A 27,349-nucleotide genomic window follows, 5' to 3' on the forward strand; every position below is an offset into this window, starting at 1 on the left:
CGGCATCTAGACCGGTAATGTTTTGCAGTGAAAAAGTTGCAAACTAAAGTACAAAAATATTGACTACTTTCTTCTTACAATATTATTCATCGAAGTGTCAGAAAGCCTGATGAGAAAAAAAAATTGAAGAGGACGGACAAACTTTGGCAGATTTAAGTTCAGCTCATCGCCGTTCGCAAGCAAAATTTCAGCTAGTACAAACCATTTTCATTAAACGAATTAAACTTTTCTTGTTTGCCATGCAATAAACATCTAATTATTAACCGAGCAGAAGGTCTGTATGGGAGAATCTTGACCTGGGTCGTGTTTGCAGACCTCATTGCGTTCGGTCTGTACTCACGACCTCGGTCAAGATTCTCCCATACAGACCTCCTACTCGGTTAATAAAAGCTAAATAATAAATAGTTGAATCAGAGTACCTCGCTCGCTGAGCTAGTTTCCTCCAGAGGGAGCGCTACACACGCTGCTCCCTTTTACTAAAACAACCAACTGGGTCTGTTTAAACAACATGGAACTTTGGGGAATGGCCTTGGTAGAACATACGCAGGTGGATAGGGGTAGAGGGAAGGGAAGATAACCAAAGTTAACAAAATAACGAAACAGCAAAAATGTCACTGTTGCGGATGAAGCGATAAAATGGCGATTCTTCAAACAGGCGTTTTTAAACATTTATTATTTTGTGAAAACAAATAAAGGTATAATTCAGCAAATGTTAATCATTAGACTACAGCCTCGAGCGAATACCTATCTTTCTTGTTCAATCACTCAAATGTTCTATTTATCTTAAAACTTCCGTGAACAGTGACGCGCTTTTGAAATCCTAACTTGCCCTTAGAATATTGCAACATACGCGAGCGCTGACCATATCGGCAACAATCCTGGCAACAATTATCTTACAAAAGTGCCATTTTTACAGCCTAGAAAACCATCATAACAAGCGAGTGACGGCAGTAAAAACACTCTGACGTTACCAAATTTATCAAATCTCTATGTATTTGACGTTTTTGCGGTAACATCTGTCAATTTTCTTTTGAAGTAGACATGCGTATTTGCATTCAATATCACCTGGCAGACGTCGTATAAAATTGCCCGAAAACGACTTAATCTTTGTTGGGAAAAGAAATAAATGACGAATTCAAGTCGGGATGTTTTAAGGTAATGGCGTAATAACAACAGAAATAACCGGTATAAATTGTAATTTATTTTAAAAGGTCTAGATAGCAGCAGACATGTAAAGATTTTAAGGAAAACGACCAATTTTTTAAGTTTGAAAGACATGTTTCGACAGAACTTCTGTCATCTTCAGTTGAATGAATGATTACAAAGCAAGTTGAATAATAAGTAGGCAAAAATGCTAATTAAGACAAATAGTAACAACAGAACGTGAAAAGGTGTAAATTAAAAGAATAATTTTAGATTTACATGGTGTAATTTAATTACACCATGTAAACTTAAAAAATTGGTCGTTTTCCTTAAAATCTTTAATTTATTTTACTTAAAAAGGACGCCTTTTTAACGATCTTGCTTGTTAAACGATTTGAATCGCTGTTAACATTAATAAACCATTTTGTATTCAGTTGTTTTTAAGCGCCATAAAGTTTCTCAGTTTTGTTGCGCGTCTTCATTTTCTAAGAAATATTTGTTATTAGTCTATTCACAGACCGAGGACGCTATTGCGTTTCAAATAGCAAACGGTAATATATAAATCTTGAAGTGGAGACAAAAACCTCAATGACTCATGGCAGTTTTGAATTGGTGATTAATCGTAAACTCATAATTCATACACTAGCTATTGTTTGGTAGTCATCGACGATCAGTTTATGCTACTTGATATGTTTTTTTTCCTTGGTCATCAGAAACAAAACACTGACAAGATTTCTTACACATTACGGATGTAGATAGTTGCACTCAGCTGAAAGGTATTGTTCATAATACTTATTGTAAATAGTCCTCTACCAACATGAACTGTAGATAATTAATTAAGTTACGACGACGAGGCAAATGAGTGTTCTATTCCTGATAGCCCGGACTCTCACCCCCGGGGGGGGGCTACTCCGGGAAAAATTGGGTAGGGGTGTGCGGCCCGCTTCCCAAAAGCGTTACCATATTTAAGATCAAAATCTGCGATTTTCCCTACCTTTACATGACCTGAACGAAAATTCGATACCCTATTTAAGACCTGACCCTTAAACCAATACTCTGCTTCAGACCTGTCTTATAATTAGCTCCCTATTTCAGACCAATTTTAAAGACACTGTGAAGGACTTTTGTCGATGACTTCATCGATAATGATGAAAAGATAGCTTCTTCTGGGAAAACATACCCAATTCAAGACTAGAGTGCCAAAACCATACCCTATTTGAGACGAAAACGGACAAAATCTATAACCCATTTCTGACCAATAAGGCTACGAAAACATCCCTTTGGGACCGCATATACCTACAGAGCCCATATGAGAGAGTAACCCCCCCTGCAGGACTCTCACCCACCACCTTTGATGTACGTAAAGTCGTACAAAGTTCATTATTTGTAATCGTCAAAGCCGCAATCTAGCTTTGACGCCATCAACTTAGACGATGACGCTTGTGTAATGTAAACTTGATTGGTTCAAGTACAGTGCGCTTTATAACAGAAAGTAAATGATAAAACTAAATGACAGTGAGCAAGACGTCTGAAACGTTTTAAGTTGCTGAGCAGTTATTTACTTCGTTTCAGGATTCTGTCCGAGAAATTACTCTAACCCCAAAACTCGTCCGTAAGTAACTGTAAAATGAAAACAATCGTGTATAATTTCGGAAGCACTGTATTTTTTCTACGTTTTTCTTTTCAAGGTATGCTAAGATGATGGCGGCTTTACCGAGCAACACAAGCAGGCTGAAAAACTCGACTGACGAATTGCATTCCAATTTTATTCCACTGTACACCATCTTAGCACCTTCCATCCTTCTTGCTGTTGTCATATTATTTGGCAATTCTCTGGTTGTTTTATCTTACAAGATCAACTACAGACTGAGAACTCGAACTAACGCCTTTCTCGTCAGTTTAGCCATCTCGGATTTCCTGGTTGGCGGTATCTCTCTGCCCATGTGGATCTACATTATCTCAACAGAGTTCAACGAGTCGCACACTTTTAAAACAGTTTTCAGAATTTTGGACGTCTTCACAGCCCTCGCATCCATTTACCACTTGACCGCCATCAGTATCGAACGTTACATTGCTGTTTCACGGCCGTTTTATTACAAACGCTTGACTTCGTTCTTTCACCGAGCCATGATAGCTTCCGCCTGGATTCTCGCTGGCGTTCTAGCTTCACTGTCTTCCGTCACCACTACCACCCCCTGGACCAGCCGAGTCTACTCCACGGTCTTGTTCATCGGCGGGTTCACTGTCCCCGTCGCCATAACAGCGTTCATGTACATCGGCGTCTTTTCAGTGGCGCGGTCTCTGCTCCAACGCAATCCACCCCGCACTTTGAGCCAGCAGAGCGCGAAGAGCCTAAAGGAGTACTATCAGGGGGAGAGAAAGGTCGCTATCACTGTAGCGCTCATAACAGGCTTATTCCTCCTTGCTTGGGTGCCGTTTTTTACGGTGTCGGTTACAGCAGCATACTGCTACCATTGCCTTCCTTCGTCACCAGACACCCTCATAGGTCTCGTTGTCATCGTAAAGAGTGTACATTACCTAAACAGCGCAGTCAACCCACTTGTGTATGCGCGTCGTAACCGTGAAATAAGAAGGACATTTATAACGCTGCTAAGACTAGATCGTGGTATCTTCCATATTAGGGCTGAGGAGCATGCTCCTTGCGGATTTCCTCTGAGACCTACCTGAATTGGACCGTGTATTCTTCAGCAGATGTAAAGATATTCAAACCGTTATGTGATAAAACAAAACAAGTACAATTTAAAATAATGAACAGTGAGATAAGGAACTAAAACTGAATTCTTCTATACAAAGATACTAAAACTTGAATGCGAAGCAAGTTCTCGACCAAGCCAGTACCAAGCAAAAGGTCCCCAGGTCTTATAAAAACCTTTCCATAGCAGCAAATAATCAAACAAAGTGGAGTCGAATTGCTTGCTCCACATATATCGATCCTTCATGGATCCCTCAGGAAATACTTGTTACCTCAAAATAAATAAATAAATAAATAAACAAATAGATTTTTAGCTTATACGGTTTTCACCTACATGCTGTTAATTTTTATTTTATTTATAGTGAGCTATTTTATTAGTTTTACAGTTGTAGAATATCATTTTGTAGTTAAGCAAAGCAATATTGTTTATAATGTATATTATTGAAAGATCATATGTAATAAAAATACAATTGTTGTATCTGAAATTGAGGTATCTGAAAAAAAAAAAAAAGATCAGGCATCTGAACAACATCACTGTCCTTAGTAAGTCTGAGAGAGCTAGTGTTATCCAAAAATGCAGGACAGAATATTCTTTGGCGCATTTTCTTGGCTCTCGTTCAGGCACATAAAGAAAAGTCAAGTTACGTTCTAGTTGGGAATGTTTCCAAGAGTAGTTATTTTTTGGAAGGTGGCTATTTTAGGGATTTTCTCATGCCTGGGTGAAATCTTATCACAGCTTTCCTAGGGTCACTTATTTGGTTGTTTGTCGTTTCCGAAACTTCTTTTCACAATTTGGTTTCATATTTTAAGGATTGCACTCGGCCACAAACATCATCCCAATTTAGATTGAAAAAAAAATGGGTCCATTACGGGGCTTGCCTATGTTTAACCGGATAAGGAAAGGAAAAAAAAACACCTGCCTGTTGCAGGATTAAATTACCTCATGTTAGTTGTGAACCTGCGGCTGTTAGTGTCTCTCCACCAAGACGTATAAACGCCAACCATAATAGTCTTAGGGCAAACTTCGGAACAAAATATATTGGTACCCCATTCATGAGAAGTGTAAAGGTTGAGCTGGTCGCTTTATGCCACGGAAATTATTGCATTAAAAACAAACTGATCTTCAAAGCTCAATTTGAAATGTCACGTTTTCTCTTATTTTATTTATTATTAACTTCGTCACGGTAGCATAAGGTGCCGCACTGTTTCGCCTGATGGTCTTTCAGCGAGGTTACTAAGCGTTACTCATTTCTTCTATTATTGATGATTTCTAGTCCGTACTGCACGCTCTCGAGAGTTTGTTTGCATTTTTTGTTTTGTTTCATGAAAGACATCACAAAATGTAAACATTTCGCACCTACTTACATGAAGTAAAGTTTCAAAACAACCGCCATTAATTTATGGATTCAAAGCGGTCGAATCTTTATGCTTCGTTCTTTCTCATATCACTTGATGAGACAACTTCGAAGCTGTAAAAATCAATGAAGCTGTTGGAAAAAGAATTTGAAAGGCCTTAAAGATAAGGTATGTGGATCGTAACGAATAACATCGATTCACATCGATTCGCATTCTATCGAGTGAGATTAGACTGCGCGGTACGGACTGGAAATCACCTTTAAGGGCTAAGGTTTCAATTGATAAATTAACAAAGATGGTGAATTTTAAGCTCGGTAATGAAATGTGAAGGTGAATTAATCAACGTGACACGAGCGTGGGACAAAGAAAAATTCTGAGTTCCCGACAGGAATCGAACCCATGACCTCCCAAACACCGGGCGGGCGCTCTATCCACTGAGCTACGAGAACTCATGGAGAGCAAGGTCATTTAACTGAGTTCATATATGACAGGTGTTCTGCATACTGCTAGGATCAACGCTATCGAAGTCATCGTGAGTAGTGATAAATTAATAAAGATGGTGAATTTTAAGCTCGGTAATGAAATGTGAAGGTGAATTAATCAATATGACACGAGCGTGGGACGTGTCATGCTCGTGTCATGTTGATTAATTCACCTTCAAGGTTTCAATTGTTGCAAATAATAACACACTGATATCAGTATCTAGGCCTGAGTGGAAATCCCCACGGAGTTTCCTCTTCTCTGTTAAAACGACAGAAAACACGCTTCAACCCCAACAGTTGTATAAAAGTCCTTTTCATTTCACGGTCACGACGCGCATACACAAGTGGGTTGACTGCGCTGTTTAGGTAATGCACGCTCTTTACGATGATAACGAGACCTCTCAGGGAGTCTAGTGACGAAGGAAGGCAATGGTAGCAGTATGCTGCTGTAACCGACACCGTAAAAAACGGCACCCAAGCAATGAGGAATAAGCCTGTGATGAGCGCCACAGTGATAGCGACCTTTCTCTCCCCCTGATAGTAGTACTTTAGGCTCTTCGCGCTCTGCTGGCTCAAAGTGCGGGGTGGATTGCGTTGGAGCAGAGACCGCGCCACTGAAAAGACGCCGATGTACATGAACGCTGTTATGGCGACGGGGACAGTGAACCCGCCGATGAGCAAGACCGTGGAGTAGACTCGGCTGGTCAAGGGGGTGGTAGTGGTGGTGATACAAGACAGTGAAGCTAGAACACCAGCGAGAATCCAGGCAGAAGCTATCATGGCTCGTTGAAAGAACGAAGTCAAGCGTTTGTAATAAAACGGCCGTGAAACAGCAATGTAACGTTCGATACTGATGGCGGTCAAGTGGTAAATGGATGCGAGGGTTGTGAAGACGTCCAAAATTCTGAAAACTGTTTTAAAAGTGTGCGACTCGTTGAACTCTGTTAAGATAATGTAGATCCACATGGGCAGAGAGATACCGCCAACCAGGAAATCCGAGATGGCCAAACTGACGAGAAAGGCGTTAGTTCGAGTTCTCAGTCTGTTGTTGATCTTGTAAGATAAAACGACCAGAGAATTGCCAAATAATATGACAACAGCAAGAAGGATGGAAGGTGCTAAGATGGCACGCAGTGGAATAAAATTGGGATGCGATTCATCAGTTGAGTTGTTCATGTTGATTGTACTGTTGGGTGAAGGAGTCTTCTTGTTCACCTGCTCCATCTGAAGAGACTTGTAAGCAGTTAAAAACTGCCCACGAGACGGTGCTTCTGAAATTATAAACGATTGTTAGTCTACATACAGACGAGTTTCCGATGTACAGTTCCTTGACGTTGAAACAAAATCAATAACAGTAAGATGAAACTTTTTCTCGTTGTCAGGAAGTTATTATTCATGTGTACTTTCGAACGGCGTAAGTTGAGTGTATTTGTGGTTTAAATTTGTAATGAGAAGGGGCGTCGCTTGGGCTGCATTTATATTGTAAAGATAAAAAGACAAAAAATGACCATAAAGCTTGTTTCTCAGACTATAAACATACTAAAACTAATAAAGGGTTTGGTTTTATGATATTTTCCTTGCTTATCTATGGAGGGTGAGAAAGGTTTCTGTCCGAGTTCTCATCCACCGCTGACGTACAGTACTTTTAATGCGCTCGCATACACGGGCCAACTTTCGATCGGTTTAATGCTTCTAATCTTGATCGAGGCATAACGTAGTTTCCTGTGGATCACATTTCTGTTTAAGATCGCCCTCCGATATCGTTTTTGGCGTCGTGGCTAAAATCGCGACACAAAAATCTTTCAAATATTGTCACTTGTATCACCACTAGCAAATTCACTCTTTTTTTTTTTTTTTATAAGAATACTGTTTTTCTGGCCGAAACTCAATGTTCTTATTTTTCTGCCCATTTCTAGGCTGAAAATATTATTGTAAATATTCTTAGATTATGGCGTATGACATTTCTGTTTTCGAATGTATTTGGTGTCTGGATGGTGTTAAAGTAATTTTAGAGCCAACCTGCAGCATGAAAGCCTGATACGACGCACATAACTTCTTGCAGAAATGTTATTAGCATCGAGCTTACGGCTAGTGCTGTTTATTTGCTGCTTTTCAAATGGCTATTTTTGCCGTTTAAAGAAAGGAAGAATCATATACGGTTTAGTAACAAACATGTAATTGTATTGTATTTTTTCAACACTCAAAATTTTTCAAAATTTCAGCCTTGGGTTTATTCTTAAAATGTTCTCATTAAATTTAGTAAATTTCAGCCTCGATGTTCTTATAATATGTATTCTTATAAAAGGGAAAGAGTGTACTCAAACCCCATCACAATTTTTTCTGACAAAACATCCCGACCTTCCTGATAATGGTTTAATGTTTCGGCTTGTTATCGCGACATTTCTATCAAAAATCAGACGCTGTGTCTCAAGATGTCATTCAGTCATGCAAGTTTTTAAAGGACTTCTTTATTTTATGACGCACTTTCAAAATTGAACATGTAGTTTATTTTTGTTTGGCAGACATGTCTATAAACGGCTTCTTTAGATTTAAATGTTAAGGATTTTATTTAATTTTGTAAATTTCATTTAATCTATTTTCCGTAGAAATCCTTTAAAGATTGAACTTAAACATAGCATAAAAAAAATAATAATAAGGAATAATAAATAATAATAAGGAATAATAAATAAATAAATAAATATAAACGCGAGCATTATTTTAATGCCTGCAAAAATACTGCTTTTTTAATTAGCATGGACGCTATATAAGTCATATAAAATTGATTTGGCAATTTATATTGAGTTTCTTGCTCCATTTTTGTTGGTGAATGTTTCTGCCTTTGATAAAGTCTAATTTTCCTCTGATGTAGCATGTTGAAGAAAACAAAGGGGTACAGCATTTTCACGTTAACGACCAATGAAAGTTTTTTTTCAAATTTTTCTTTACAACTGGACTCGATTCTGCCCTTTCGGGAAAGTAACTCGCGAAAGTGAGCGAAGGAAAGCAATCGTTGGGTGGAGGACGGGAAATGAGCGGTAAGCTATAGCCATAGCCCTAGCACGTTTTTGCTTGGGTTGACTTTTTAAGGGCTCCAGATGACATGGATAATGGCGCGCAAATGTATTGTAAATGGCGGAAATAGTAACTCTTAAAGCTTGTGTGTCTTGGCTAGATTTTTAGCCTTGCCACTTTAAAACGGTATCCGCGTTCCCTGGACCTATTTTACAATCAGTTTTTGATGAAAACAAAACAATAACAACAACAGCAAAAAAACAAAAAAACAAAAACAAAAACAACAAAACAAACAAAAAGAAAACAAACAAAAAACAAACAAAAAAAAAGCAAACAGTCTGCTCAATGGCTACGAACGCGCGTTTTAAATCTTTGTACATTTTGCAAACGTCCTCTGCAAAACAAAAACCGTGGGCGTAACATGGCCAAGCCGCGTATTTTGGAGAACGTAAGCCACGACGTCTAATTTTTTTATTTTTTTTTTGGTATTGATTGCTAGCGTTACATCTTTAGTTTGAGTAGGGTTTTAGACCGCTCAGCGTACTGACAAGGTGAAATGTATATCCAATTTTTTCAGACGTCGTCCTTATCGTTGCCGTCTTCCGTTCAGTCTTCAGCTTCCTTATGTTGAACACATTTAAGAGTCCCTGTCCATAAATATGGAAAATAACTCGGCAAGGGTCGAAAATTCGATTTCCCTCATATTTCTACGGTAGATAGGCTAGAGCATGACAAAAACTACTGGATAGCTTATTTGGCAAAATATCCGTTTATTTCAAAGAAATATGCAAATTAACAAATTCCGTTAAAATCGTCATTTGACGCACCATTTTATTAAACAAGTTTGAGAGCCTCGCATGCAAAACCACATCATTCTTCCGTCTTTAAAACACTCAAATATTTTTCTGCAATGTTTAAAAGTGTACTGGGTTGATTTTAGGGAATGTTGCGGTTTTTGTTGGCTGCAAAATAATTATATTTCGGAGACATGTATTTTATTCACTTAAAAGTACTTCGTTAAAATAATTGATTTTCATCATGTGCGAAACCTTCAAATGGATTAAGCTTCTGGTGGTTGAATAGCAGAAGGATGGTCTACAGATTCCTGTAAAAATTTCTTTGGGCAAATGATTGTGAGCGACGCGAGAGCTTTTCAAAGTACATTAAAAATGCAGATATTTGACCATCCGTCGTCAAATTTCAATTTACGGGTTAGACATATATTTTAGCACGCGCCACATGTCTTGAGCTATATTAAGTTGAAATAGACACAGAGCTAATAATTTCGAAATGTTCTAACCTTATTTGCTGTAAAAGACAGGTCCAAAAGCCGATATGACGTGTTTCTGCCACCATTCGTCGCACGTAAAGCAGAAGTTTGCTTTTGTTTACACAACGTCCGATGTACATCGCCAACTGTCGACTTATTTAATGGTCGAATACCATGAATCTATGACCCTCTTTCGACACATATGATCACCACTGCATCTAGGTCAAAAACGGATAAGTGATTTGTAGATAGTTGCTTGCTTTGCACTACACCAAATTATTACGTTTGATCATCGTCTGATCTATTGCTGATTGAATCCTTGCTTGCAGCGGTTCCTTTTTTGTTCGTCACGCAATGCTGTCATCCCATTTTAGGGGGTAGGGGTAGGACAATTTCTTTCCTAATACGTAAGGCTCCGTAAGGCTTTGAACCACAGGGAGCACACAATCTTGTTGAGTAGGAAGAGATTAAATTATGCAATGAAAAGAATGAATAGTTAACCATTGCCCGTGTTGTCATCTTTTACTAGACCACCACTACCTACACACCCTGCTTAAATACTGTAACGCTAAACTCGTACCTACAATCCCGGCCAAAAGTAGTAGGGATACTTGAGCTGTATCACGTACCCCCCTTCCTCCCTAATCAATGTTGGAGAATATCGCGTTTTTTTCCAACGAAAAGGGGAAAAATTACCTGATTATCAACATTGAAAGTGGGGGGAGAGAACTTGCTTCGTGTCCTAACTCTTTTGTCTGGGATTGTAGGTCTTTTCGCGCCGTGCAATTATTTTTGGTTTACATATAATACAGTGCGCTACCCTCGGAGGAATGGGAGGTGGCCGCTTAATAAAGGTTGGTGTACCTTGAGTATTTTTTCACTATCGGGTTATAAATTTCTTAGTGAACATGGAGTCAATTCAAGACAATCATTATAGACGTCATCCTCGGAGACCCAGGGGCAGTTAGTGGGAGCGGGAAAAAGTCTAAACAGGTGAGAAAAAAGTTCGGGCGAAGACCTGTTTAGACTTTTTCCCTCCCCCCACTAACTGCCCCCGGGTCTTCGAGGATGACGTCTGCCATGATTGTCTTGAATTGACTTCATGTTTACTAAGAAATTTAGCTAAATTTAGAACCCGATAGTGAAAAAATATTCAAGGTACACCAACCTCTATTAAGCGGCCACCTCCCATTTTCTCGAGGGTAGCCCACTGTATTATATGTAAACCAGAAATAATTACACAGCGCGAAAAGACCTAGGTACGAGTTTAGCGCTACAGTATTACGCAGGGCATGTAGGTAGCGGTGGTCTAGTAAAAGATGACAACACGGGTAATGGTCACCTATTCATTCTTTTCATTGCTTAATTTAATCTCTTCCTACTCAACAAGATTGTGTGCTCCCTGTGGTTCCAAGCCTTACGAAACCTTATATGTTAGGATAGAAATTGTCCTACCCCTACCCCCTAAAATGGGATGACAGCATTGCGTGACGAACAAAAAAGGAACCGCTGCAAGCAAGGATTCAAGCAGCAATAGATCAAACGATGATCAAACGTAATATTTTGGTGTAGTGCAAAGCAAACAACTATCTACAAATCACTCAGCCGTTTTTGACTAAGATGCAGTGGTGATCATATGTGTCGAAAGAGGGTCATAGATTCATGGTATTCGACCATTAAATAAGTCGACAGTTGGCGATGTACATCGGACGTTGTGTAAACAAAAGCAAACTTCTGCTTTACGTGCGACGAATGGTGGCAGAAACACGTCATATCGGCTTTTGGACCTGTCTTTTACAGCAAATAAGGTTAGAACATTTCGAAATTATTAGCTCTGTGTCTATTTCAACTTAATATAGCTCAAGACATGTGGCGCGTGCTATATATGTCTAACCCGTAAATTGAAATTTGACGAGGATGGTCAAATATCTGCATTTTTAATGTACTTTGAAAAGCTCTCGCGTCGCTCACAATCATTTGCCCAAAGAAATTTTTACAGGAATCTGTAGACCATCCTTCTGCTATTCAACCACCAGAAGCTTAATCCATTTGAAGGTTTCGCACATGGTGAAAATCAATTATTTGTACGAAATACTTTTAAGTGAATAAAATACATGTTTTCGAAATTTAATTATTTTGCAGCCAACAAAAACCGCAACATTCCCTAAAATCAACCTAGTACACATTTAAACATTGCAGAACAATATTTGAGTGTTTTTAAGACGGAAGAATGATGTGGTTTTGCATGCGAGGCTCTCAAACTTGTCTGAGAAAATGGTGCATCAAATGACGATTTTAACGGAATTTGTTAATTTGCATATTTCTTTGAAATAAACGGATATTTTGCCAAAAAAACTATCCAGTAGTTTTTGACATGCCCTAGCCTATCTACCATAGGAATATGAGCGAAATCGAATTTTCGACCCTTGCCGCGAAATTGAGAATTTGTCTGATTTTTACAGGCAGGCACTCTTAAGCATCTGCGGGTCATTCACACAGAAGTTGAAACAACTGATCAGATAGATATTAGTGACAAAGATTTCTACCTATCAAACGAACGTTTTCTTTTCCTTAATCAGTCAATGTTTTCATAAGGCAAACTGGCAAACATAGCTTGTGAACAGATGAGAAATGACACATTTTTAACTGTTACTGATAGCTGAGAAAAGGTTGAAATATATTAAACAGCCTAAAATAATATATTTAATTGATGATTGAGACTTCAGTGCTCCGGCATCAAGATCTTCGGACTGTTTTACACTTTATAAGAATGTATTTTATACGAATATCGAGGCTGAAATTTACGAAATTTTAAGAATATTTTAAGATTAAACCTGAGGCTGAGATTTTGAAAAGAATATAATTTGTAAAATACAATTCAACTATGTTTTCAGCCAAACCGTATAAAATTTTCCTTCCCTAAACGGCAAAATTAGCTAAAAACCAACAAAAACAGCGCAAGCCGTATGTTCGATGCTGACAACATTTTCTGCAAGCTATGTGCGTCATATCTTAAGATCATCCAGACACTAAATAGATTCGAAAACTGATGTTATACGCTATAACCTAAGAATATTCACAAGAACATTTTAAGCCTAAAATCGGCCGAAAAATAAGAATATTCAGCCTCGGCCGGGAAATCAATATCCTTATATTTTTATAAAAAAAGGAGTGTATAGCGGTTCGTATTGCAAAGTTCAGATGATGGAAACCAGAGAGAGTATTCCTTTTCATTAAGATGCAGTCTGGGACCATGACGCGCACGTTTGAAATTAGAATATTTTTATTTTTATTGTTTAAACGTGGTGATAATCCACGTTTTGGTGGAAACGTTTATCTTAGAAATTATGAAATCAATGGATAAATTGCATGGATTATAATTGTCTACTTGCTGAAAATCCTCCATCTCAGTTTGTAATAGCTTAGGGTATAAAATACCCCATTGTGTAATATTATCGTATTCTTATGATGTGTAGAATCAAGAATATATTCACACGGGTTTTCGATGGTCTCACTACACCCTAAACCTTAACTCCCCCTTAAGAGGCTTACCAATTCGGTGTTCAACTCTGGTTTATAGTACTTGAAGCAAATAGGGGTATTTCTACTTCTCCTGGTATGAAGGGGAAGCTAGAACAACGTACAGAAAAAGAAAAGAAATTAGAATTCGCACAAGCGAGCTCCGCACCACAGAGACTTCATTTTTCGCAATTATCCGATGCATTCTTTGTATTAATAATGGTGGTTATAGAAAATTTGGTAAAAATATGCCAGGTATCTAAATGGGACATGGGAGGATCAGTCAACAAAGATTTTCAAGAATCGAAGGAGGTGTGCGATTTCTGAATGCGCCGATCTTTTACACCATATGGACAAAAGAAACAAAAAAACAAAACAAAACAAAATTAAAAAACAACAAATGGCAACAGCAAAAACCATTTGAAAAGATGTGACTTCTAGCCTGTGATTTGCTAGCTTGATCAAGTTATCTGGCCCAGTATTAAAGAAAAAGTTGAACCTCGTGCTGGAGTTGAACACACTTTGTCAGTTTTGCGACAGAGATTCTGGTTGATCAAAGGACGATCGACCATCCGTCAGACACTGAGGAACTGTCTAATTTGTCGCCATTACCGTGTCTCGTGTAATTTGGATTGGAGTGGTTTAGATAATCGCACTGAAATCAGGTTGAAACCGACACTTAAGTGGCCAAGTTGCAAATTATCGAACATTAGACAGCCCGCTTTAAGGCGTTTAGACTCAAAAGTGCATCGAGTTTTATTAATCAATTTTATAACCAAACTTCAGAAATGCTTAATGCCATTGTTCAAATCTCTTAAATACCGTTGTTAACGATTTTGGGTCCCACGTAGAATTAAATGTTTAATGTTAGCAATTCAAACCTCATTTGTTGAATCCAATCAACTGAAGATTGCAAAAATGTTCGTTTGCCCTCCTACACATTTTAATGAAAATCTTGATTGTTGTCAGACACGTTAGAGGAAATTATTTCCTCGCATTAAACAAACAACTTCAAAGATAATTGGCTTTAAGATGCAATATAATTAACGAATTCAAGTATTAAATCGGTCATTTCCTTTGTTTCCCACCATATATAATTTTAATGGTGAAAGCGACGTTATCAAATTTTCAGGTTTCATTTAGCTGTTGACAAGTTTTTCAGCGATATAATAAGCGTACCGTATTTAACTGTTTAATATATCATTTTAATGCCGGATTTGTTCATTCAACCTACGATGAAAAAGATTGGGTTTTGCTGTATGTATTTGAGGCTTTAAAATAATACACAAATCTTGGCTATTGTTGACATATTTGAAATGCGAAGGTGGTTTGGAGAAAATTTTAATATTGTTCCGTAAATTTCTTTTAGTATAATTTAGGCCGGAACCACACGCTATTAAATTATTAGCTATAGTTTTTTATCCAAAAAAATTGCTACACAGTAAAACTTGTATAAAAGAATTTCCATCATTGAAATACTTTAATATTTCTCTTGAAGACCGGAAACTAAGAATTGTCGTCAAATTTAAGATGGGTTTTGTCAGCACCTAGCAAAGAATGAATCGTGAAGTGTCAATTCAAGCTGGCAGAGTCTTGTGCACGTTCATGATGTATCGCGCAACTTTTGAAATAACTACAGCATATCTTTTGCGCTTCTGGAAAACTAGCGTTCATTTATGTCATGTTTGGGGAAAAAGACCTCTTTCAAATAGTTAAGCTAGCGACAAAAATGAGATCGTGTTAATAGCTGCGTTTAAATAAATGGTAAGTGAAGAATAAAAGGTTTTCAGAGTAATTTGCATTTCTATAGCTTTATCTAAAACTCGGACAGCTGTGTACGCACGTGAATCTTGAATTGATTAAAACTGGGACAATCTTCATCCTTTGTATATTGAATTGGCTTCCGCTTGCCTTTGGGAAAACAAAGCCCTGAAGTCAATTTCGTTCGGCTTATTTATCAATCGTTGAAAGGCGAAGACACCTTCGAGGGGTAGATAAACGGACAAGTGGGGATACGCTTTCACTTTTTCAATATTGTTGGAAACTGAACGTTAGTTCCTCTCGCAAGAAGAGAGAGAGCACCTTCTTCTCATTGTTACAGTGTGAAAAGATCATTGTAGTTTTGCCGTCCATTTAGAGTAGAGACGCCTAATTTGTGCAACATAGTCTCTGTTTACAGATGACAAAGTTGTTGTTGAGTTTTTTCTAGCAGTCTTCTTCAGTCGCGATTCACAGAAAAAAAAAAAACGGCTTCGTAGACTCACTACCATCACGACACCAGGATTTCATATACAACACGGACTCAAGAAGGATCTCTCAATTTTTGGACCACCGGCTGACATCAGGGATTTTCGTGACAAATTTCATCATCTATGTCCTTTCCGACCTGAGAGGTACTTGAACTTAAAGGGAACAGACATATTCAAAGAAATGGCCACTGAACTATCTTTGAGCACAGCTTTCCAGATAGTGTTTTGTCTGGCCCTCATGTTTGTCATCTTAACTGGAAATTCGTTCGTAGTTGCGGCGTTTTTTTCAAACTTCAGGCTTCGAACCGGCACCTACACTTTTCTCGTCAGCTTAGCTATCTCTGATCTACTGGTGGGATGTGTTTCTTTGCCTCTATATATGTACATCAGCCTAAAAAACGTCCAGAGAGGTCCATTGAACACATTTTTCTTATCTTTTGACATTTTCAGTGCGCTGGCTTCCATTTTTCATTTGACAAGCGTAAGTCTGGAGCGCTGGCTGGCCATTTCGCGACCGTTTGTTCATGAGACACTCTCTACACTGCATTACTCTTTGGCTATCTGCGGCGTGTGGATGACAGCTTTTGCCATAGCAGCTATTCGACCTGCTCTGGACGAATCCACGAGTAGCAACCCGCACAGAATTTACACGCCATTTCTCCTGCTCGTTGGTTATGTTGGGCCAGGAATTCTCATCAGCGTTGTCAACTATTCCATTTTTAAAGTGGCTCGCGCGCTCATTGCAAATCTCCCAACAATACAAAACGTGGAAGAAAGCACCAAATTACATAAGAACATAAACAAACAAAGACGCACAGCCCTCACGCTGACATTTGTCACGGCCTTGTTTCTCGTTTCGTGGTTGTCATTCTTTGTAATGAGTACAATCTCCGCATTTTGCACGCAGTGCTTGCCTATCCAGAAAATCACGGCTTTCCTTATCTTTGCAAAATGGTTGCAGTATTGCAACAGCGCTATGAACCCATTAGTTTACGCCTTTCGTGATACCGAAATGAGAAAAACGTTTCTCAGGCTTCTCGGTCCGTGCAGACGCGTGTTAGCGTCCCGGCGCCGTTGGCGCGTTGCGCCAGTTGACATGTCCCAAGACCAAAGAACTACACGATTTCGAGACGACAACAAGACAACGATGGAAATGGAATCACAGCTATAAACACAAGACGAAACTGTCACTTTATGTTTCAATAACTTGTTCAACCACACAAGGTTTGTAAATAGTCAATTAAAAGTGCCCGCTAGGGTCTTTGAATGTAAGCAATGTAACAGTCACAACAGACCAGAATAGTCATTCGAATTAGAACGTTGGAAAACTTTAATTTCAACTGCAAGTGGTAAAATGGATTTTAACCCGTCTACTTGAAAAGAAAAAAATTGGGTTATTTCAACTGCCTTTATGTCATCTTTATCTTTAATTAATAGCTGCATTATGACCGCATGCTTAACAATCGACTTGGAGGTCGGGACGGGAAATATCGGTTATAACTCTAAGTAATGGCGCACAGAGCAACCCCCGTGAGGCCAGAAAAAACTGGCCTAATGTTCGCTATTTTCCCGTCCGGTCCGAATCAATTGCCGGAAGTCGAGAAGTATCGATATATCCTACGGGGATCTACTTTATCGAGCTTTCACGTTGGAAAAATTTGAAAATATCTGTGAAAATTAAATACTCCCTCCATGTTGTGGATCGAACTGAACTTACTTTGCCTGCCTGGTAATTCATCTATGCCAGTATACAGACGTTGTTAGATTCATTAGCAATAGTAGATGAACGGCTGCAGTTCTTTGAGGTCACATACAATATCAGTGGTTTTCGTTGCAAAAAAATACGACAGTTTGTAATGGTAACAGGACATCGTGTCGTCCAATTCGGTCTCTATTCATACGAGTGATTAACGAAATCGAACGACCGCGAAGTAGGAGTCCAATCATTTGTTAATCACTAGTATGATTACAGAAAACTATAACAAAATTCTCGAACGTGATTGGCTATCAGTAGCCCGATTTGAGCATTAATTGGACGTTGTACACGTCATGCTTGTAATTGGACAGTACGCGTCATATTGCGTCCGCTGTTGCGGTGCGCTTTGTTGAGTAAACTGCTGTGTTTTTCAGCATTCATAACGACGTTTAATCGTTCAGCGCTCAATCGATGGTTTGTTCGTTTCTCGAATTTTGTCATAGTTTTTATTAATTGGTAACAGGACATCGTGTCGTCCAATTCAGTATGTAATCATACTCGTGATTAACAAATCGGACTCCCGCTTCGCGGTCGTCCGATTTTGTTAATCACTACTATGATTACAGACCGAATTGGACTCCACTCAGTCCTATTACCATTATGAATTGGAAGACACGATGTCCTCTTACCAATTAATTGTATCCATCACAATTTCCCATAAAAGTAAACGTTTCATACAAAAAATAGCTTTTAATAGTCATTCTTGTATATGATAATTATAATTTTAGAAAAAAATATGGAGAATAGCTTCAAAAGCGACTGTTAAGTTTCTTTGAAAACAACCACCGGCGCGGAGTTACGCCTCGACGATTTTAGAGTCGCTCAGTTGAATTGGTTACTATGGTGATTGTAATCAATGTTATGATTGGTGTATTTAGTTGAGAAGACTTAAAATGATTGGCTTGCGTAACTGTCTGATTACAGGTGCCCGATTACAGCCAATTGTCCCATTCCAGCTTTGCAGATCAATTAGTGCGAAGTCCAGCAGCTTATGCACCAATCACATTTTAGAAAATTGTAATTGTTACTGATTAGTTCAATAAATGATAAGCTCAACGAAATAGTGAAGGAAGGTATATTTGCAAAGTACACATGATTTCTTGATAATTACTCTTAAAGGCAACAGGTTTTATTCCTAGAGTTCCCAAATAGGCATCTTACGTGTGATAACTATTCAAGATGCATGTAGTCGGTAAATATCTATAATGCATATCTATAATTGTGTGATAGCTAGGTATATTTCTCTTATAGCTGTCAGTTTGGCTCTCACAAGACTAGGAATCAGTTTACGTTGGCACAATTACAAGACTCCATACAAAACTGAAACACTAAACCACACAAAATGATACGGAAACGAAACGCGAAAACGGCATACAAGGATACCAGCTGCTAATTGATCTCAGCTGCTCCTTCAGGTTCAGCTGATCGGTTTTTTATCGGGATAAATAAATATTTTATTATTATTATTATTATTATTATTATAAAATTTTAGCCCTTGTGCTGGCGCTTTCTCTATTTTTTGGTTATATTGACTATTACAGTCTTTTACGCCTGCTCTTATCAGCTTGCGTCACCATTTTCAACCTATTCTTAATTCCTTTTCACTTGTTTAACAAGATTAGGATCTGATTCAATCGCAAACGCGCAACAGGAGAGCAAAAGCGTCTTGTAACTATACAAGCATCGTACTTAGAGGAAATGCTCTGGCACTCCTATCAAGGTTTTACATGCTTGTCACACGCCTCGTTTTTCTCGGAGACTGAAAAACGCGCTTGACGCTTGCGTATAAATATGAACGCAGTGAGGCATGCAATGCATGATATTACAACGCCGCTGACGGCCAAAATGATTGTCAGATTGAGGTGGAAGGGTCCATTGTCTTCATTTCTTGTCTCGTGGAAACGATCTGAAACAAAAAATAGAAATAGTTGTTAGCTTCTTAATTGAGATGCCTTTTCCTCTTTGAAAAATTACATGTTAGGGATTTTATTTGCCATGTTGTGTGTGATCAATCAGTAGACAAGCGCCTCTTTTCCTCTTGAGGTTACCGTCGCTACACTACGCGTTTGAAACAACAGAAATAATGAAAAATCGTTGGACTGATTTTTTTTTATTCCGTAATTGCGTTTAGCTTTCGAACAAAGTGTTAAGCTTTCGAGAGTTTGCTTTTGCAAAAGGTGTGGAGTACAAGCTTTAAAAAGAATTAAATTCGGCTGTATATTCATATATTGCATATATGCGATTCGAAAAAAGTAACGACGCTAGGACCAAAACACAGATGTTTTGGATCCTTTGGTTTAAACGCTGAGTATGCTATATACGATTTAAGTATCAGAGATATGCAAGGTAAAAGATTAAAGCCGGCATACGAGCCAAGTGGCCCATAAGGACGGCGCTTATCCCCAGATTTTGTAGGGTGAAGCGACTAAGAGTGTATTTCTACTCCCCCTGGATAGGATGCTAGTCCATTGCAGGGCTACGCCCCAGCGAAAAAACTCGTCAGTACCACCATTTATACACCTGGGTGGAGAGAGGTTCTGTGAGAGTGAAGTGTTTCACCTAAGAACACAACACAATGTTCCCGGTCAGGGCTTGAGCCCGGACAGCTCGATTCGGAGTCGAGTGCACTAACCAAGAGGCCACCGCGCGTTCTTCCCTCCCTCTCTCCTGCAAAGATATGATCCAACCAAACTTAAAAGGTGTGGCCCAATAGGTTAGGTGTAAGAGCAGTGCATACCATTGTCGTCTGTTTCTTGTTCCTCTCTCCTAGAATAGTAAGGACCTGTCGTGACGCGATACACCACAGATTCTGATAATGACCGCCTTTTTCTTGCGTTAGGGTTACACTCGTCAACCGTTGGACATTCGCAGTCAGAATTTGGAGTTTCCGCCAGGCAAACCTTGAATTCACAGTGCATGTAAACTGACAGTCCTGCGTCAACTTGAAAGTAACGAAATGATTGGATTGTGAAGCTTTCTTGTTTGCTGTCGTTGGCGCATGCGTACGATAATGTGTCACCTGCGTCTTGACTCACAGTGTTGTTACCACAGCTAAGTTGGAAAAAAGAAATATATAGAACATTTACAGGCAATAACAATTTTCAAGTACAGCTAATTTGTGTAATTGAGAAGTCTATGCTTCTGAATCAGAAATATCATGACAAATTTTTAGTTCATGTTGTTAAGTATTGCTGTACACATGATCAGTTCAGTGTACATCTGAACTTATTTTTATATTGCTATGCAAATATTTTATACAGTGTCCCCAATAAGTTTTTTAACGGTTAATATTTTTTTCGGGAAACGATTGAACATTTCCAATTTTTATGCCTGACAGCTAAGTTTTTGGCTAACGGTAAACCCCATTGAGACACTCCAGTAAGTCTGCGTGGCCTTCAACTGATTTTACTTGTACCAACCTGCCTCTCCCTTATGATTTTTTGTGCAAGAGAGTGCCCCCCCGGACCAGCTTCGGGTCCAGTCTCACCGAGCACCTCTGGAACCGCAGTATTCTTTTCGTTCCATGAACTTAAAAGAAATATTTTTAACATTTATTATTTATTATTACTAAAATAATGTAAAAAGATTGTTAGAACTACCAAGTAATGCCCTTACCCATTTTGTATGAATAAAACTTTTCCGTCCTCAGAATTTGGATCGTTTTGTTTCGACGAGTGACAGCTTAGAATGAAAAGGTCAAGGTTGCGTAAAGCGCTCGAAGTCACAACTAAGGCCCTGAAATATAGCACTTGATCCAACTCAACTGGGTTGACAAGAGGCGTGCTAAAATTAGCATCGTGGAAAATGTCAAGTGTAAAGGTGAAAAACGCGGAGTCTGAAGAATAAAAGAAAGAAAAAGTTAGTAACGTTCGATTCCTTTTCAAATTTAACACCTTACTGATGATGAAGATTTAACTTCATTCAAGATTAAATCTGATTCGGAGATGAAAAATGCAAAATCGTGTAGTCGAGTTTGATTACGTCAGTTTTTTAAAAGGAGTTTCTATAGTTACTAGAATTCTTCACAGGATCTTTAGCTATATAATGACAAGTTAGAAGATCCGAGATAAACTAAATCATCCGAGGACAAGGGGTAGGCAAGGGTCACTACAATAGGATAAAATAGGAGACCATCCGTACGAGGAGTTTCCTAGACGTTTAATCATACCGCCTCCGAGGTCCCTACCTCAATATCATGCAATTACGTTCCCTTTTTTCTAAAACCCTTCAAAAATCGTTTATTTGCTAAAATATGCAGAGGGTGCACATTTTTCTTGATGGAATGCTCTGCTATGAAGTCAAGTCATCAGCCTTAGTTGGTTTTCATACAGATTCTCTATTCTGGTCAAATTAAAATTTGGACATGTTTTTACCTGTGTTACCGAACCAGAGCAGGCTTACGATATATGCCTTTCTGATGCCTTTTTGTTTGTTTTGCCTCATTGTTAAGGAGAACACGGAGGAAAACCCTGGGAGCATGGCGAGAACTAACAACAAGTTCAACCGACATATGGCACAGGGCCAGAATCGAACATGGGCCACACTGGTACTAGGCGAGCGCTCTCGCCACTGCGCCATACCTGCTCCCCACGATATCTTACCTGTGGCATTGTCCCTGCGTTGTGTAAGCGGTATGAAGCTGGCCGTCACCGTGTCGTTGTTTACGTACACGCACGAGGCGTCGAACATATGGTCCACGGCTTGTATTGGGTCACTGCCTGTAGGTAGTACACGGATTTTGAACACGTATATGATATCATTGTCTCTTTCCTCAGACGTTGAGGAACAGTTTCCCACAAGCAAGTTGGTGTACGTTACAGTTTGTCCCGAGAACGTCGGCTCGCACTCTTCCTTGTCGTCGATTCGCCAATCGCTTTCGTTAAACTCGTCAATGTCAATGACATTCATGATGGTGATGGTGACGGTGTGATTATCGTTACATACAATCGAACCCGTTGGGGTACCTGTCGAAGACAAAAGCTGATGAGTTTTCGCAGATATTTACTCTATTTCCTCTATTTACGTGCAGAGTAACTTGCGTCAGACTTGCGGTTTCGTTGGTTCGAGGGCAGAAAAACGCGTCGGAACCGCGAGCACGGCTCCGCTGCTCATTTTCAAGGTTCGCGGTCTCGGCAAAAGAAACCGTAGGCAATGCATGAACAGAGATATTAGCTTTTGATGAAACTGTTGTGCTGTGTCGGCGAACAAGTGACAAAAGTGTCAAGTGATAAATATCCAATTGGTACTTGGCTTTTTGTCAACTTGAAGTTAATAAAGGCAAATAATCTTCTGTAGCGAGTTTGCGAAGCTGCAACGCAGCCTGATGAAACCTGATGGAATTGTTACTGGTCTTTCGTAAAATAGAATGTAAATAACAAAAAATTAAAACTGTTTTAATCATGAAAGCTGATTGACTAGCTAGGAAAAGTGGCATTTCAGAAAAATGTCTTGGGCTTGTTCGAGGAGGCTCAATATCTTCTTGAGTTTGAAGGCTTGACTGACCTAAGCTACATGCTTATTAAAAGCGCGGAAAAAGTTGGTAAAAGAATCATTTTTATTGTACAATTTCCCGCCGTGTTTATGCTGACGAAAAAAGCGGCAGTAATTCGAAAGATGTGCATGATACAGATCTCAGTTCCGTTCCTTTACCTCATAAATTTCTAATGCAATTTGTAAATTGAAGGAGCGAATTGCAGCTGTTTTGGAATACTGCACCCTTTTTAGCGGAAACTTGACATGCCGTTGTTCAGTTTTCGATGCGGCTAGCTCGTTAGATATTGTGATCGAACTTTTTGCTGCATCGAATTTTGACCGGCCAATTAAGCACGATGTTGAATTATTTACCTTGAGAAAATACAAGGCTTCAGTGTGTTAAAAGTAACATTGCAAAGCAAACTGATTAATTGCTAACCGTAGTACAAATTACTGTAAAAGATTTATACAGCTTAACTTCGACCTAAAGGACGAGCTAAGTAAATAGTTACGTTTTACTAAGTATGCCGAGAGTTTTGCCCCAGCTGGTGTTGATATGTTAGCCCGCGCTCAAAACACTGTACTATGCATACTCAGTAGGGCGGTAACCAGACTTCAGAACAAGACGAGGCAAGTTTCGAGCGCCGATGGCGGGAGCCGCAAGGGGGTCTGGGGGCATGCCCCCCCGGAAAATTTTGAAACCTAGAGGCTCAGAAATGCTCTTTTAAGCATTTTCCGTGGCATTTTTCTTCAGAAAAGTCAATCTCGGGCAAGTGTAGAAGTTCACTTTTTTATTGCTGAGCGATACTGGTGCCAAGTTAGTGACCACCTGCATTTTAAAGCATTCAAATGTTGTAACACGTATTATAACAATTAAACGTTTCTTCCAAAAACAAAAAAAAGGCCAAAATCAAGACGAGGTAATTGCCTCGTCTTGCGTCATGCTAGCTACGGCCCTGCCCAGTCAGAGCTAACGGCGTATCAGACATCTAAACTTTCACTGATGGAAGAGGCGTTATCGCAGCACCGTTCTATGCAGTTTTAAACGGTGTTATAATCGTTTTTAAATCAGATAATACACTAAAGGCACCGGATTTGGGGTTGCCGAAAGCAAAATTTGTGCCCACAAAAATGCAAAGAGACAAAAACTTTTATCGATGCACTTAAGATTCCAGTCATACAAAATTCAATACAACGATTTCCTTCTACACAATATCACACTGCTTTGTTTGATGGAATGTTTAATTTTCTCCAAGCAGAGTATAGTGTTAAGCAAAGGTGCTGATTTGCCTTAAAAATGCGAAGATCTTTTTGAATTTAGTAATATTAATAATTGTCGCCTTACTATATGAAAAAATTTTCTATATTGCTTTTTAATTGGAAAAATTCTGGAAAGATCTTACCTTCAATGCTGACTTCAAACTGTAAAACAAGCGCTATTAATAACCAATGAATCCACGTCATTTTGAGACGGACCTTTTATTGTTTCTTCTTCTGGGGCTTTTCCAGAGGCTTTGGAAAGCCTGACTAATGAGAAAATGAAGGCAAAAATAAAAATAAAAATGAGGACACCGTGAGGGATTTCAAGTCCATGCAATGTATTCTTATGCACTCTTATGTGCTTGTTTAATGGTTCGCTGGTTTTGACCTGAAAAAGCTAACAAAAACTATTTGTTTATCGTCACTACACTTGTATGTATGTCGTGGGACTAGAATTTTCTTCGAGCATATTTCAAGGTCTAAATGCGTTGTGTGTGATATTATGTCCTAACAGCTTGTTTATCATGATTGTGACTTTTTTTCACATATTAAATGCACTATACTTCACAAATTAATGTACACCATTATTCAGTTCAGTGATTGAAACTGATGATATTGCAGATGCTTTAAAGTGGCTTTCTAAAGCTAAAGGTTAAGTCCACGATTTTCATATCAAATGTTTTAGTTTTTACGATAAGAGCTATTAATGACTTGTTTATAACTGAGCAGGAAAAACAACAAGTGCACTTAGCGAGACGAAGAATTACCAATGCGAGCCATTTCGTTTGTCTCATCTTTTTATTTTCATAATGGCATAGTCACATCTATTAAAGACGGGTTCGTATGGGAATGCTTTGCACATATAACAACTTTCGGAGGTAAAATCGCTTAATCGTGATTACGTGATGCTGGTAGCTCGCGTTTCATTATCAACGGTTCATTTGAATACAGGAATTGATACATGACGCATGAAAAATACCTCGTTTAAAGGAGAAACGTGTACAGTCGTTCGAATCAAGGGCGGTGAAGCCAATTTCTTAACTAAAACGGCAGCTTCTTTTGACCTCCTGCAGGGTGAGCTTAGATTTAAAGTTTACTGTATTCATCAAGTTCACGCCGTCGACAATAATCTATTAGCAGGACCGAAACCCTCCCTGGCTTCTTACCCTGTTCACAGAGAGCGACAAATGTCGATATTTACAAAAAGATGCAAGCAAAACAGAAAAGGAATACTCACCAGCGCTTAGAGTAGCTTGAATTTCACTTTTCAACTGATGGAATCACTGCCTGCGCCCTTGACAACAAACGGAGTGCTTGGAATAGTTTCGTGAAGTTGCTTCGTTTGAAATTGTTGTCATTGTCGTCACGTTCCACTCCATTGGTTTCTCTCTTAAGATACGTACCTCGTCATTGTTAAACCGAATCATGCAATCTCGCTACGCCGAAGCCCGCTCTAGAAACGTGTCGCCTAGCAACAGTTTGCGTTTCAGCAAACAGCCAACGCCAACTTTTAACGCTGACTGAACCCTTTGAAAAAAGCATCGATCGGTCTCTTTACGTGTGATTTGGTATCAAGGCGAGGCGAGCGAAGCAAAGAAGACAACTCTCGGAATGTCGGCTTACACTCACATTCCTGTCCATTGACAATCCTCTGATCATGATGCGAATGAGGAGGACGACGATTACGTCGACAATGGCCACAATCACGGCACCGCTGACCGCCGTAATGATAGTCAAATTGGGCGAGAAAGCCTGGACTCTGTCCCGTTTGCTAGACCCATCTGCCAAAGAAATATCATTGTGTTAATGACTTGTTAAAACAAACCAGCATAACAAGTGAAATAGCTCATGGTGATTCTGTGAAATGTGCTTTCAGTTGGCCTTCGTGTTCACATGGAGTTTCAGTTTTCTTATCGTGCATTACTTGCAAAAAATTTCGGACGATTTTAACCTGGGACAAAAAAAAGTGTCCCAAAATGAAACTGTCCGAAATTTTTAAGGGTCTGAAATGTTTACAGTAAAGATAAATGTTTTTAAGTAGCTCCAAAGCTCTTAGTTTCCTTTATGAGGCGAACTCTAGCTGAAATACTGCTTGAGATGTACGTTACGGCTTGGTAGAATTTGCGTTATTTTCTCCTCGGTATCTCTATAACGCCTTGAGGTTGCGGTAAAACTACCATTTTCACAGATGTTTCTTCAATCTCCGTGTTTTGTAGACGTAAACGTACTTAATCCATGTTTCATCACAGTGTGTGAAATTGTTGTCCGAAATTTGTCCGAAATGAGAAGAGTGTCCGAACAAGGAGAAAAGTGTCGGAACATCAAACGTCCGAAATTTTTTGAACACTCCAGGTCACGCATTCATCATTTTGCACTCCAGATCACGCATTCATCATTTTGCACTCCAGATCACGCATTCATCATTTTGCACTCCAGATCACGCATTCATCATTTTGCCGCGCAATGCAACGTTACGAGAGGCCAAAAATAATGCCTGGCTATGTTCACTTTGTTTGAATCCTTCGATCTGATGAATTTTTCCCTGGATATATTTTGATTAAAGGGTATATATGTTATTTTAGACTAATGACGGTCAGATTCAGAACGGAAACAAAATAAACTTATCCTGTCAGAGTCCCCCGAGGTATCCCCTCTCTCTATCACTGTATAATTTCCCTTTTTTCAGTGGGTTTTGCTTAACCTGTAGCTTATATTGGAAAGTCCCATTTAAGAAAACGTGTTGTTTTGGACTAGCAGTGAAAAGTCACTTTAACTGAGATAAAAATTTACATGCAGGTTTATATGTTGCTTGCAGGCTGAGAGGTCCGTTTGGTGAAAAACTGTGACCGGGATCTTGAAAATTCTGCCAGATCTTGAAAATGCGGCCGAGGGCAAAACAAAAGATTGCAAAGCAAACAAAAAATGCAGAAATTTACAATACTGCCCATAAGAAAAAGGGAGGGAGAAAAGACGAGGCTTTATATGCATAGATTTCCGATATCTTGAAGTATATCGACGGGGAAGGCAAAGTTCATGAGGCGTTTATTTTGTCCCTCATCCAAGACAAATGACAATTAAATTCTAAGTCGTCCTTGTTGTTAAATACGGCCCACATCA

At 39.1% G+C, this 27,349-nt stretch overlaps 4 protein-coding genes across 4 annotated transcripts; 2 read left to right on the forward strand and 2 right to left on the reverse strand.

The window, feature by feature from the left end:
• The first annotated feature begins 2,647 nt into the window (after positions 1-2,647).
• On the forward strand, positions 2,648-4,164 carry LOC110056607 (histamine H2 receptor-like). Its single transcript, XM_020763120.2, has one exon. It carries the CDS (start codon positions 2,842-2,844, stop codon positions 3,829-3,831), a length of 990 nt encoding a protein of 329 aa, XP_020618779.2. The 5' UTR covers positions 2,648-2,841; the 3' UTR covers positions 3,832-4,164.
• A 294-nt stretch (positions 4,165-4,458) lies between these two features.
• Positions 4,459-7,019, reverse strand: LOC149111398 (beta-2 adrenergic receptor-like). Its single transcript, XM_089292625.1, has one exon. It carries the CDS (start codon positions 6,916-6,918, stop codon positions 5,908-5,910), a length of 1,011 nt encoding a protein of 336 aa, XP_089148751.1. The 5' UTR covers positions 6,919-7,019; the 3' UTR covers positions 4,459-5,907.
• An 8,339-nt stretch (positions 7,020-15,358) lies between these two features.
• Positions 15,359-18,508, forward strand: LOC110056844 (D(1)-like dopamine receptor). The gene has a single exon (XM_020763397.2). The coding sequence runs from the start codon at positions 15,926-15,928 to the stop codon at positions 16,913-16,915; it is 990 nt and encodes a 329-aa protein (XP_020619056.1). The 5' UTR covers positions 15,359-15,925; the 3' UTR covers positions 16,916-18,508.
• Positions 18,509-18,561: 53 nt separating this feature from the next.
• Positions 18,562-26,683, reverse strand: LOC110056576 (zona pellucida glycoprotein D-like). Its single transcript, XM_089292687.1, has 6 exons — positions 25,470-26,683; positions 24,376-24,499; positions 22,102-22,464; positions 21,116-21,335; positions 20,238-20,551; positions 18,562-19,406 (listed from the first exon to the last, which is right to left on the reverse strand). The coding sequence occupies exons 2-6, from the start codon at positions 24,434-24,436 to the stop codon at positions 19,216-19,218; spliced, it is 1,149 nt and encodes a 382-aa protein (XP_089148813.1). The 5' UTR covers positions 24,437-24,499; positions 25,470-26,683; the 3' UTR covers positions 18,562-19,215.
• Positions 26,684-27,349: the final 666 nt, after the last annotated feature.

The sequence above is a fragment of the Orbicella faveolata genome, unplaced genomic scaffold (assembly GCF_042242905.1).
Source record: "Orbicella faveolata isolate gen_17 unplaced genomic scaffold, um_ofav_v1 contig_24, whole genome shotgun sequence".
Lineage (NCBI taxonomy): Eukaryota > Metazoa > Cnidaria > Anthozoa > Scleractinia > Merulinidae > Orbicella > Orbicella faveolata.

Excerpts from the sequence above, each read along its gene's own strand:
- LOC110056607 (XM_020763120.2), top strand. The coding sequence starts at position 2,842 with ATGATGGCGGCTTTACCGAGCAACACAAGCAGGCTGAAAAACTCGACT.
- LOC149111398 (XM_089292625.1), bottom strand. The coding sequence starts at position 6,918 with ATGGAGCAGGTGAACAAGAAGACTCCTTCACCCAACAGTACAATCAAC.
- LOC110056844 (XM_020763397.2), top strand. The coding sequence starts at position 15,926 with ATGGCCACTGAACTATCTTTGAGCACAGCTTTCCAGATAGTGTTTTGT.
- LOC110056576 (XM_089292687.1), bottom strand. The coding sequence starts at position 24,436 with ATGACGTGGATTCATTGGTTATTAATAGCGCTTGTTTTACAGTTTGAA. Across the intron at positions 21,336-22,101 it reads ACGCAGGGACAATGCCACAG|ACTCCGCGTTTTTCACCTTT; the intron begins GTAAGATATCGT and ends TTTATTCTTCAG. Across the intron at positions 19,407-20,237 it reads ACAAGAAACAGACGACAATG|ATCGTTTCCACGAGACAAGA; the intron begins GTATGCACTGCT and ends TTTTTGTTTCAG.